This window comes from Carassius auratus, chromosome 7, assembly GCF_003368295.1.
Source record: "Carassius auratus strain Wakin chromosome 7, ASM336829v1, whole genome shotgun sequence".
Taxonomy (NCBI): domain Eukaryota; kingdom Metazoa; phylum Chordata; class Actinopteri; order Cypriniformes; family Cyprinidae; genus Carassius; species Carassius auratus.
In genome coordinates, this window is record NC_039249.1 from 31844837 (window position 1) to 31858136 (window position 13300).

Consider the following 13300-nt stretch of genomic DNA (forward strand, 5'->3'; position numbering starts at 1 on the left):
TGATTGATGACCAGCACTCTGCTCATTAGGATAGCCGTTAGCTCGGCGCTAACAACTGAGAATTACAATAGCTGTACTAGCACAATGATTTATTGCTGATTTACTGCAGGGTGTTTTAATATAATGAATGAAGTCATTTTTACCTTTCAGGGTTTGATGTTACTTCTAAACCACCATGGCAAATTAATTTGACATTTACTCATAATTCTATATAAATGTTAAAGCAGAAAGTTAAAGGAAAACAATATGTAAGTGTTAAATATAAAACAACATAAATACTAAATGACTCTGTAAAAAAAAAATTTGTCAGGTATTTTATAGCATGTGCTTTATGTGGTAACAATCTAAATGAACCACGTTTTATTAAAGTGTAATTTGTTTTATTATAACTGAATATAGCCAATAACGGGGTACTTTAAGGTTTCAATCGAAACCCTTAAAACTCCAAAAAAGTGATTAATGTGACAAATTGTCACTGCTGTTACTGTATGGTGATGCACAAACTAACTCTCAGATACTTTGTTGCAGTGGACAGATGTCCCGCTCTCTCAAAATATATTATTAAGAAAAAAAAGAAAAAAGATTGGGAATGAGATTGCACTCTTGTTTTGAATTATAAATAAATAAATGTTCCTTTTGTGATTTAAATCCAGGGCTATGTTTTAACAAACAAATTGCATATGTGCATGCCTGGTACAGTATATGAGCCACTGGCATTATGGAGATGGAAGGAAAGGAAGGTGTAACTGCACAGGTAGCTAAAGGTATAAATGATCTTGAGTTGGGGGAGGAGCACTCATTGGCAATTAGACCGACAGCTTGTTTGAATTCTTGAAAGAAAGGATAGTCCTTTTGTTTCTTAATCTCAGTGCTCCCCAGGACTGAGTCGTTTAATTCTAGGAAGCCAGGGAGAGAGTTATTTATTGTTCTCTCACCCTTAAATTCATGCGCATGCATCCACATTCACCTTAAACCTCCCTAATGTGTAATTTGCTTTAGACTCCACCTGAAAATTAGCCGATGAAAAAAAGAAAAGAAAAAAAAACTCAGCTCTTTGTTATACTTTTAAATCCAGCTGTTTGTTGAGAAAATCCTTATAAATGTCATCTGTGTGTGTTAATATATTTAACACAATATAAAAGAGGAAAAAGTATTTGCATTTTAAATAAGAAAATGACTGTGCATTATGTATTTTTTCATTCAAGGTTCAATGTAAACATTACTGAATTAATTTAGATTTTTTTTTTAAGATGAATATCTATTCATATGAATTCAATTTTATATTCACAGATATTTCCAAGTTTCCATGACTGTGGGAAACGTGTTAAAATTATAAATACGGTATAGCTTGCATTCATTGTAATTTCCTCCGGACCGACGGCACTTGTTTTCTATGAAGCAGAAGAAAGAAAAGATGTGTTAATTTTGTCGGCTTATGGATTGTGATCGTTTCAGTCACTTGCAATATGCTACATTAAAAACTCCATCGGTAATCCACAAACATCTAAACATCTTATGAATACAGATACTTGTTAATATTTTGTTATCTAGTTTTTTAAGAGTGAAATTGAACTTGAAATGTACATGCACTGTCTGTAGACAGGAGAGAGCGATTTCCGATTGGACCGCAGCACTACAACTTCCTACTCTTTCTGCCGTACTTATTGTAATAGAAGTACAAGTAAAAACTCACATGGTCGGTCATTCATTGTTAGCAACACTTTTGTAGCCCAAGAAAGCTATCAGTAATAATTTACTGTCTATTTAGTTCGTTTCGAAACTTTCCTGAAACGGATTCTGACAGTTTGTTATTGATAGGTCAAGCTCATATGTGGTCAAGTCTTTAGTTTATTATTATTATTAGTAGTAGTAGTATTAGTATTATTATATTAGTATTATTATAGGCGTGAGTGAAAGAAAAAAAATCGACCAGTTTAATTTTTTTTTACTTTTGTTCTTGAAAAATAATGGAAAATATTACAATGTTTTTAATACATATAAACATACAATGTATGAATTAGCCTACATTTATTTTTCCACTTGGGTGGAAATAAAGGTCTAGCATTTGATCTCAAAGAGCACAAAATGAACTAATATCTAATTGACATAGTGTATCGGTGTATATCTGTATTATACAAGATAATTAAATTTAAAAAAAAACGTTGTAATATGAAGAACTTGTTCCCTTTTTTTTTTTTTTTTTTTGCTAGCTCCTCTCTCAATGGCAAAGTTTTTGGGACAACCAAATTAGTTGTATTACGGTACTGAATGTGGAATGTGTGGAATTTGTAAAGCTTCAATTCATCCTGAAGATACAGCAGTGAGGCAGTGAGCTCTTTAAAGAGAGAGCGCCCCTATTTGATCAAACTCTATCAAGCAATGTGTGTTGTTAACGCTTTGTGCAGATGGTATGTCTAAAGTCCATGAACAAGCCAGCACTCTTTAACAGGAGGAACACTTTTTTTTCATGATTTGAAAAAGTGTAATGACATTTTTCAGTATTTTCTGAAATACGTAATAGCCTACTGACATAAACAATCATTTTATTGAAACTTCATGAGCTATATTTCGTTATAAAGTTAGGATTACAAGTGGAATACCGCTCGTAAGATTTCTTAAAATTGTACAAAATATTTTGTACGTTAGGCTATAGTCTACATCTGCACGAGGAGTTTTCAGATGAAAGCTATGCCGCAGTTCTGCCTGGCAACAGGCGTTCTCGTTCATTGGTTTAGGATGATTTGTGCTTCCTTCTTTTAGAGTAACCCAAAAGAGTAAGCTTTTTTTTCCCCAACCCAGACCACACATTTGTCTCATATAGGCTACGAAAACCACATTCAAGTTTATGCATAAATAACTGTAGGCTAATATAAAACTTCGTGAAGTGATTGTGCCATAGGCTACTAAGGTCATAAAGAGTTGAAACAATCTAAAAAGGTGCAGAAAACAATTGTTAACAGACTTTGAATTGGACATAAATAAAACTTTGCGTCCTGAACGCACAGAGTTTCTGAATGCGACAGTGCAGGGCACCTTGATTTGGGCTATTATACCGCCCCCTACCAACACTACTTCACCAATACACATCTTCAGACCCTTTTACCCCGTCTTTCCAACCCCGATACCCACAACACTAGCAGCTTGCCCCTTGCACCCCCACCCAAGCCCCAGCCTACCCCCACCGATTCTCCTTGGTCACTCGTCACCCAGCATAGGACCTCCTATTTCCCTACTGCTAAAGAAGGGAGCCCAAGCTCGAGAGAAGATAGTTCTTTAAGATTGATCCTCCGCCCTGATCAGACAGACTCTCGCGCTCTCACAGGCTCGCAGCTGCTTTGATCTTCCCTTAACAACAGTCACGTCATAGGGGAGTTTTGTCAAGCGGAGCTGCAGCGAGAGTTTTAGAGGGTTCAGCAGAGGCAGCAAAGCATCCACGGGACCAGTGTCCGACACGAGATCCAGTTTTCTTACTTTTTGTCACTGCTAAACCTCGGGCACCGCTGAAGACATGGAGCACCAGCTGTTTTGCTGTGAAGTGGATACCATTAGAAGAGCTTACCAAGATAGCAACCTGTTGAATGACCGAGTCTTACAGACAATGCTCAAAGCAGAGGAAAACTACCTTCCATCACCAAATTATTTCAAGTGTGTTCAGAAAGAAATTGTACCTAAAATGAGGAAAATCGTCGCCACATGGATGCTCGAGGTTTGTTTTGGATAATAGCTGTCTTTTTTTTGTATTAGCTGCACAAGTTTGCCTCATGATGATTGTGATTTTTGCTCTTTGGACCCCCAGAACTGTTTAATAAATCTAAACGTGTTTAAATGTAACTTGAGTTCTTCAGCATTGTTATCCATCCCAGAACTAGCACACTGAAACATGCTGTCCGATTATTATTAGCGATTTTAGTAAAAATAATGGTTTATTACGAAAGTAATATCAATCCTACACCTGGGATGTTTTCTGTGGTTTCCGCTAACACATTTTTTAAGTCAATTATTTTTACCCATTCATATGTTTCGTTTCTTATTAATCTAAAGAAAATATAAATCAATATATATTTTATTTCGATTTAATACCAATGTACACGTATGCATTCTCACTCGTGCCAGTAGGCTATTATACGCCATCTTTGTTGTCGTTTGCTTAAGTTTTTTATATATCTAAATTCTAAAATGGAAACATTATTGACATCACTTGCTTAAAGACGCTTACTAGTTGTGCTTTAAATCACTGCTATAATTAAAACCTCATTTTTGCAAGAAAATGTCATATTTGTATCTTAAAAGTTTTGTTTCAGTTTGCCATACACCTCCTGCACGACGGTCTAAAAATATAATATTTTTTAAGTTTCTAAATTCAATATTGTGATATAAACGGTCGGATTATATTCCCCATCGAATGATTTGGATTTACAGATGTTTAACATTCGATTTAATGCTTTGGAATAATTTATATTAATTTTTGAAACACCCGCTAATCGCAAATGTCGCATGCTTCTCTTTGTATGTTGGAGCTTTAGAAATCAATTCATTTCGCATCGTTTTAGTCATTGAATTCGAAAGATTTAGCTTTTATCCAATAAAGCATGCGTTACCCAACATTTACATGTGTTTTAAGTCGAGCGAAACAATTTTCTTATATTTTTTAATATTTTTTGAAAAGATGACGAACTAGAAAATTGTTTCCTGAACCTAGCTTGGACGCCACCTTTTTGCTTCGGAAAGCAACGACTGCTAGCATCAGCAGCAAATTGCAATATTTATACTTTGTCCAATGCTTTAAATTTGTATCAATTAACGGATAAAGTAGCCTACTAGTTTATTTAGCGTTTGCAAAAGTCTCTTTTCTAACTTAACCCTTTCTAGTGCAAATGCACGACTCAGCAGATGCTGAACACGTGGGGCGACTCCATAAGATGAAAGTATAGCAAATAAAAATTCACTTCGTTTATTTAATTCATTTTCCCCAAAATATTGGTTTCTTTCTATTCTTACCGCATATTTAGGGGGGACGCAGACAATTATTCGAGATCTTTGTTTAATTATATGCACTTTGTTTTCATTAAAGGTCTGTGAAGAGCAGAAATGCGAAGAGGAAGTCTTTCCGCTGGCTATGAACTACCTGGACAGATTTTTATCTGTGGAGCCCACCAAAAAGACCAGATTACAGCTGTTAGGAGCAACTTGTATGTTTTTGGCCTCTAAGATGAAAGAGACTGTGCCATTAACAGCAGAGAAGTTGTGCATATACACGGACAACTCCGTCCGTCCTGGCGAATTATTGGTAATTATTCAACACTTCATAATTATACAGCTTGATGCTGTTTTATTATATTGCATACCTTAAGTCAATTAAATTCATGCAAGTAAAGTAATTTTGCTCAAAGATGTGTCGCCACGTGAATGTCTTGGGATAAAAATCTAACCAGATATATAGGCTAGCCTAATTGGATTGGTCTGCAAATGTAAAGCCACCCCTCAGACATAAATATAAACGCGCATGTTACAAACTTCTTTGTACTTTTTATGTGTCCGCTAATTGAATGTAGGCCTTGCTTGACTGTGCAATTAATCGACATCTCCATCTAGCGGGCAAAGATTGTAAAACCGGATATGGAAAATGCGCCTTTATGTAAACTTGGGTCTTTTTATATCTCCCTCGCAGCAAATGGAACTGCTGGCGCTAAATAAACTCAAGTGGGATCTGGCCTCAGTGACACCACATGATTTCATTGAACATTTCCTAGCCAAACTCCCTATACATCAGAGCTCCAAGCAGATACTACGCAAGCATGCCCAGACATTTGTGGCCCTCTGTGCAACAGGTATGTTTAACCGTTTGTGTTCAGTTTTACTTTGTGCATATTTATTAATGTAAGATAATTTATCTTAGTATAAATATTGCAGACCAGGCAAAAGTATTGAGGGCTTTGTAACAAACATACATTGAAGAACCTCCACTTACCTAACCCAGTACTTTGCTATCAGGCAGAGTTCTTTATTGCAATGGAAAGAGCCATCTCGCTTGTCCTAATTCCTCACTCGCGGTTATTGTAAACCAGTGTGAGGCTCTGCAAGAGAGAGGAAGTCTGTTTCCTTTTGTGGTGATTGCTGTGACTGCACCATGGCTCCTGAGAAGCCCTGCCTGTTTCCAACCCCACTGCTATGCATGCAGGGAATGTGAACCAAAAAGAGGAAGCTGTTTTCTTACATTTTTCTTGGAAAAAGGGCTTTGTAACCTGATATTTTCCCATGCCTAAGACGTCTTGTAGTCCAGGTTTCTTTGATTGAGATCATGTGCTCAGATATTAGGCTACCAATCCACTTTCTTTTGCCCATACACGGCATTGTCGCGAAACCTACAGCAGTCAGTTTATCACCTGCTAGAATAAGCCAGTAATGCTACAGGAAGGAACTACTCCAGTATATTCCCCACTCACATTTACATGGTGGGTATCAGCGAAGCTCGCTCTCCCCTTTTATGTTTATGACCTGCATTTCTTTGGGAAGTAGCCTGGGATCTCAGCCAGGGAGAGTGTGGTTGGATGGATACTGGGAAGGGGGTGGGCGCTGCTGAATGAAATGAATGGGCTGGGGTGAAGGCTCCCGTGCCTTTATGCTCAATTTGTCTTGACAATTGCCCTCTCGTCTCTGAGCTAGCAATGTTAGATGACTTCCTATAAGAAAGGCAGTTGTATTTCTCTGTTCGCCATGTGTGGGCGAAGCACAAAGTGAGAGTATAAGGGAAAGAGGCGCCATTGATTTATAAGCTCCGCTTATTGTCCGTTCAGGTTCTGAACGCACCAGAGACATTTTGAACAAGTTGTGTTTTATGAAGTGGGAGATTGTGATATCTTGAAAACCCTAAGATTGCTATGCATTTCAGGCATTAACGTGCGAATAGAGGCATGATTTATGGGACGTTTTGGGAATGAGAAGGCTGCAGTAGGTGGTAGCTTGCCCAGGACCTACAGCAAAGTCCTCTGGCTCCCCACAAAGGCTTTGAGCCCTGCTGCAGAATAGTGTGTCAGGCCCCAAATGTCACGGACTGTCCCCTACCAACCCTCCTCTCATTATAGTTTAGTCATGCTATGCTTCATTATGAGCTCAATCCCAACTCTGTCTTCTGATCCAGTATTGCCCATTTTATTCATCTTATTCTTTGGGCCACTTACATTCTGGTGTCTTTTTTTGAGAATTCCCAACCAATGGTACATTTGTTATTTTCAGATGTCAACTTTATCGCCAGCCCTCCGTCCATGATCGCGGCCGGCAGCGTTGCAGCAGCAGTGCAGGGGTTGTACCTCAAAAGCAGCGACAGTTGCCTCTCCTCCCAGAACCTCACCAACTTCCTCTCACAAGTCATCAGAAGCGACCCTGTAAGTGTTCCAACCTCCGCACCCTGTATCACTCCAGAAGACCTGATATGTCATTGTTGCTAATCTCCCCGTTTCTCTCCAAAGGACTGTCTGCGATCTTGTCAGGAACAGATCGAGTCCCTGCTGGAATCTAGTCTCAGACAAGCTCAGCAGCACAACATCTCCACAGAGACCAAAAGAGCGGAGGAGGACGTGGACATCTCTTGCACTCCCACAGATGTCAGAGACATTAATATCTGAACGGATCACTATTCATCTTGTGTGCGATGAATCTCTTCGTCTTTGTTTCTGTTGGGTATGGGCTTTGGCCAAAGGCTTCATGGGACAAATGGAAATCAGGCTCAAACCTGCACCCCACCATCCGACCAATACCTCGACAACTTGTCCCTCAGCGCGCCCTAACTGTTGACCGCTGAGCGGCATCCCCTGTGGTTTTGACGATTGGGCTATCGCTGGCCAGGACCACCAGTGGAGCACAGGGAATGAAAGGAAATCTCAATTCTGTCCTTCGGCTCCCCCTCTATGTCCTAAGTCTTAAATAAAACAAGCGAAAAATGATATAGGCTATCTAGGATTTTTAAATCGTGTAAACGACAACAGTAGTTGTGACTTGCCCTGACTTGTTGCTGAAAAGACAACGCTGGGTATTTTTATTTCAAGTGTGTCAGAAACTATTTTTGAAAGAGAAGAGACGTAATTTGTATATCTTCGATTTCTTTCTCTCATAGATAGTACCTTTGTACACTTGCTACGAGTGCTCCTTGTTTTTTCTGCAGCCTAGCCGTGTAAATATATCCCCGCTTGCTATGCCTTTAGTCACTTTATTATAATTCCTAGACAGGTCCCCTAACAAGATTCTCTTCTCTTCCAAAATGGTTTATGTAATCTTAGTATATTTTGTACGCATGTATTTTTGCTATGATCTAGAAGGCTGTGGATTGCCAGGGACTGAGGTGCTAACTTGAGGCCAGACGGAAACATTTCTTCGAATCGTTGCCTTCACTGCCATTAATAATGTATATCGTCATCACTGCCATGACACAATAAGCTTATGTTGTACCTGCTCCCCGGCTGAGCTTGCTGTGCGGTCCACAGTCTGCTTTTTTTGTTTAGATTCATGTATTATCTAAAACCATTCCATTTAAAAAAGAAAAAAAAAGCACTTTCAGTCCGTCGTTAAAGGCTGGCTTTTAGAAAAGAAAAAAGAAAAAAAAAAGAAAGAAATTGTTAAAACAATGAGGGGGAAACATGGAATGGAGGACGGAGCAGGTCTCTTTATCTATGGTGTTAGTGGTCTGTTAGAGAAAGAGAAGAGGGGGACATTGAGAAGATATTTGCGGTGTAGTTTAACGGCTACGCAATCCTCTTACCAGAACGGATAGATGCTAGGGAACGTTTAAGGTGCGATCCAGCAGAACGCACGTAGACGGTAGAAACACTACGACGTTAAATCAAAGATTAAGAACTATTTATTTTTTCAGTTCCCCTCTTAAGGCCAGTATGCACGAATGCCCAAGTGTACCTATCTTTGAAGTATGTATAATGATCCGCTAGTTGCTAACTCGTGACACCATAGTTAAAGTATTTTTTTCCGAGTTGATGTACTCTGGTCTAGTTATTGTTAAAACAAAAGTTGTGGCTTCAAGTAGATTTTGCACAAACCCAGAGATGTCAGTTTGTCTTGTTGATCTCTGGAAGGGGGGGAAGATGAGGAGGAGAGGTGGTAGAGGGAGGCAAAAAAAGGGTGATGGCTGGACATCAAAGAGTTAAAGCAGAACTGAGACGTTTGTACCGTGAGGAATAACTTAAGAGGAGAACCTGGGAGAAAGACACTCCTCATATTTAGCTGCTATGGAGGGATTTCCAGCAAGTATGAAACTTTCAAATGGAAAACAACAAAAAAAAAAGAAAAAGACATGCTTCTTTCTCTTGTCTTGTTTTGCTGCTATTTTTTGGTTTTGTTTATATGAAATGTCAATACAATGCCATGTAATAGGTTAATTTTCTCATAGAAAATTATGATATTATTGAAAACTTTGGTTCTTTTTAGTAGTTTTTTTTTTGTTTTTTTTGTTTTTTATGTGATCAATTTTTGTTAATGTGATTTCTACGCTATGCTATTCCCAAAACAAAGAAAAGGAAAAAAAAATGATAATAAAAAAAAAAAAAAAGCAGATGAAAAAATAGTCAAATGTTCCTGTTATACCCACAATACCTCAATCTACAGTCGTGATTTAGCATTGATTTAGTCTGGGATTTTTTTTCTTAAGTTCTGATTTTATGTTATTTTATTTTATTGTTTTTTGGTTTATACCGTGCCTGTTAGTCCTGTTGTAAAATGCAAATGAACGTTAATCATCCTCCTACTGGGTCCTGATGCGAGCGAGTAGAAAGCACATTGAATGGAATTGGTGCCATAAACTCTGAGTTTTTTTTAATTTTTTTAGCTTGTTTCATTAAAGGAGACTATATCCCCACTTTAGCCTCTTCTAGCCCATCTTGATGAGTTTATGAAGATTTTATTTGAAAAATGACACCGTTATACTGCCATGTGTACTTACAAAGCCATAGTTTAACACAGTGCAGATATTCATGTATAAGTGGCTGCATGTCTTGATCTGAATACAAGAGACTTGGTGTTTCCACATCAAGTCGTTGTCTTAATAAATGTTACGCAGCTACAATCACCAGTGGTGTTTCCCTTCCTCTTCTTTTTTTGCTTAAACCCATGAAATTTGTATCCTTGTAAAAATCCATATATTCAGTGCTCGTGGGATGCTCTACTTGGTTTAGTTCACTCCCTTTAGCCTTTGACATGGTGCTGCTATGAGTCTAGAAATGATTTGCTGAAAGAGATGCGGCGATAAGCTAGGAAGGATGAAAGAAGTGATTCAGGACCCAGGGGACACATATATTATCCCCTGTAGTATCAGGAATCTATTTTACCTCAAGGTGGATACAACTGAATGATGAAAACTAGCATGTATACTGATACACACACCTAGAGTCTGTCATGCAATCGAGGAAAAGAGACTGCGGAGGTCCCGAGCTTTTTTCTTGAATGTGTTTAGGGGAGAAATGAGAAATGATTGAGTGCATCCTCCCATCCCCACACCATGAAAGCTTGGCCTTATGGCTTGATTCTGTTGTAAACAAACCTGTAGTGTCTTTTAGTTCAATGTGCCATTCATTCACAAGGGTCAATGTGTGTCGATCCTGAAATACAACGTCATGCTTTGATTTCTTTTGTTTTGTTTTATTGTTCACAAACCGGTCACTGGTCTGAAATGCACAATCTTGCTGACCCATCTTAGACATGAGGTTAACTAGAATAAAACTTGAGCTTCAAAAACCACTTGTCTTGCGTGATTTGTATTTTTATTGTGCCAGCACAGCTTAGAAAGTGTTAAAAAATGAACATTTGGACATTTCCTCAACCTCATATTTCAAACCAACATTTGCATACCTTCAATGTCTATCCTTTTAAGACAGAACATGTTGTTATTTTCTTAATATACTAATCAGAATAAAAAATGCAAGGGAAAAAGCGTACACAAGAAAATTTTTTATATTGAAGTCCCCTAATTTATTTGAGTTCATCTATGGCACATGTAAAAACTATTAAGTGCTTAAATGTGAAATACATCAGCAATTGCTTATAAAGCTCGTCTTTGTGTCACGTGCCTCCGAAAAAGAGCAGCTGAAAACAGGTTGTTCTTGTTTTTGCTTAAAAACTTTTAGAGGCACTAAATATTATTTAAGCAGGAAGCTGAAGATGTGTACAGCTAAAACAGATACTGAAATTAACATTTTCAGAGGATGTGCCAACCTTGCTGAGGTGAGAAAGGATTGGTCTGTTGACTAAATAAACGCTGTTCTCTCATGTCTCAAGCAGGTGATACCCTTCTTTTATTGTCCAAGTATTATCTGGCATCCCCAACAGACAGTCTTTGATAATCGGTTTTGAAACACACTGTGGACAGGCCAGCAGGCATCATTCAGGAGACTGCAAGAAAGAAAGAACTCTGACTATTTCACGCACCTTTGCTACCGACTGAGGTTTGAGATAATACTGTGTCTTTGGTTTTTGGCATTTCAGTGTCTGCGGTTTCAGACGAAGGAGCAACATTGCTCCCCTCATACATACTGTCCCAAAGGCTAAGTTGCTAAGGTTTGCCCTTCCAAGATCTGACATACAAAAACTGAACTCTGTTCACATGTGAAAATAAACCAGATGGCATCAGGAAAAGAATTAATCCTGAGGTTGTCGAAACTAACTTTTTGTGTATTAACCAATCATTCAAGGCATACAAGGTACACATTTTATTAGTTCTTGGGTTTCTCTGGGAACTGAAGACATGACCTTGGTGTTACAAGTGGCATGATCTATTGTTTGAGCTACAGCAAAGCTTATTATTTTTACCATGTCATCATATGGCTGAAAGAAGATTATAATGCTAGTATATTAATCTCGCATAGCCAAACGTTCAGACTGACGGCTGAAGGTCTGGAATCCATGCCCATGAGGCGATTTGACCGACATGTCAAACAACCAATCACAGTTTGTTTCATTCAGCGGCATGTTTCGGGGCGTGGAAATGTCGCCACAATAACAGACGTATTAAAAACTCACTCGGACTTATTTTAAATATTCCATGCCGTGAACTTTAAATATTTTACATACTTTTGAAACTCCTGTGTTTAGTTGATCCTGATATGCGATCGTCGACACAGTTGTAAACACTATGGCTTTCTTCTGTTGGAGGGGGTTTGGTGCAACGTCATCTTTGTTTCCAGATGGAACGTTTATATATAAGTTTAGGAGATTTGTAAATTATTCCATTCCTTTTTTACTCACAATTTGTACAGTGTCCCAACTCTTTTAGAATCGGGTTTGAACCAGTAATTCACTGCCATTCATAAATCCTCTCCTGTGACATGATGGGATAGTAAAGTGTCCATTGGATGCACACTTCAGAATCTAGCCAGAGATAGTAGGTCATCCAGAGACTTGTTTCCTACTGTTTTATGTATACTGTTAATTCAGACACAGTCTTCTGTTCATATAGGCTGTTGTTACAATTTAGTAAGGTATTGTGTGATTTCAGATGGACCCAAAGTGGCAAATAATTTTTGCCTTCATTTTAAACAGTATTATTATATTGTTTATTCGTTTGAAACTTAACAAATTTATTTTCCTCTTGTTATTGGCTTGAAAAGTGCACTTATACTGTCTTTCTTTACAATAAATGTTAAGCTATGATTTATCTAATAAGATAATACTCATATATAAAGTAAGGCTTAAAGGGATAGATGACTGATTTTTTTTTTAATTCTGTCATCATCAAGTCACTTTCCAAACCTATATGGAATTTATTTCTTCTGCAGAACACACACACACAATTTTTGATAAGCTGCCAGTTATTTTTCGATTTATTTTATTCTGGAAATAATGACTTTTACAAAAATGATTTTGTACACTTGCCAATGTACAAAAAAATGAAGGGTCTGCAATTCTGAAAGTGAAAGTGACATACAGCCAAGTATGGCGACCCATACTCAGAATTCATGCTCTGCATTTAACCCATCCAAAGTGTGCACACACACAGCAGTGAACACACACCAGGAGCAGTTGGCAGCCATTTATACTGCAGCACCCGGGTAGCAGTTTTGGGGTTCAGTGCCTTGCTCAAGGGCATCTAAGTCGTGGTATTGCCAGCCCGAGACTTGAACCCACAACCTTAGGAGTCATTTAGTCACAGATTAGTCCTGTCACTTTAAGAAGTTATTTCTAATGTCAGCTCGTTATATGTATAAGACACCTGTCCACACAATCTGCATCTTCCATTCCAACATCTGCCACCACCATGGGCAAGACCAAAGAGCTGTCAAAGGATGTCAGAGACAAGATTGTAGAT

At 38.2% G+C, this 13300-nt stretch overlaps 1 protein-coding gene across 1 annotated transcript; it reads left to right on the top strand.

Annotated features, from left to right (window-relative positions):
• The first annotated feature begins 3246 nt into the window (after window positions 1–3246).
• On the top strand, window positions 3247–10736 carry ccnd1 (cyclin D1). Its single transcript, XM_026268493.1, has 5 exons — window positions 3247–3706; window positions 5072–5287; window positions 5669–5828; window positions 7234–7382; window positions 7467–10736. The coding sequence occupies exons 1-5, from the start codon at window positions 3509–3511 to the stop codon at window positions 7620–7622; spliced, it is 879 nt and encodes a 292-aa protein (XP_026124278.1). The 5' UTR covers window positions 3247–3508; the 3' UTR covers window positions 7623–10736.
• The last annotated feature ends 2564 nt before the right edge of the window (window positions 10737–13300 follow it).

Bases quoted from the DNA above. Each gene is read 5' to 3' on its own strand.
- ccnd1 (XM_026268493.1), top strand. From the start codon at position 3,509: ATGGAGCACCAGCTGTTTTGCTGTGAAGTGGATACCATTAGAAGAGCT. The intron at 5,288-5,668 runs GTAATTATTCAA...TCTCCCTCGCAG, and splicing joins TCCGTCCTGGCGAATTATTG to CAAATGGAACTGCTGGCGCT. The intron at 5,829-7,233 runs GTATGTTTAACC...TGTTATTTTCAG, and splicing joins TGTGGCCCTCTGTGCAACAG to ATGTCAACTTTATCGCCAGC.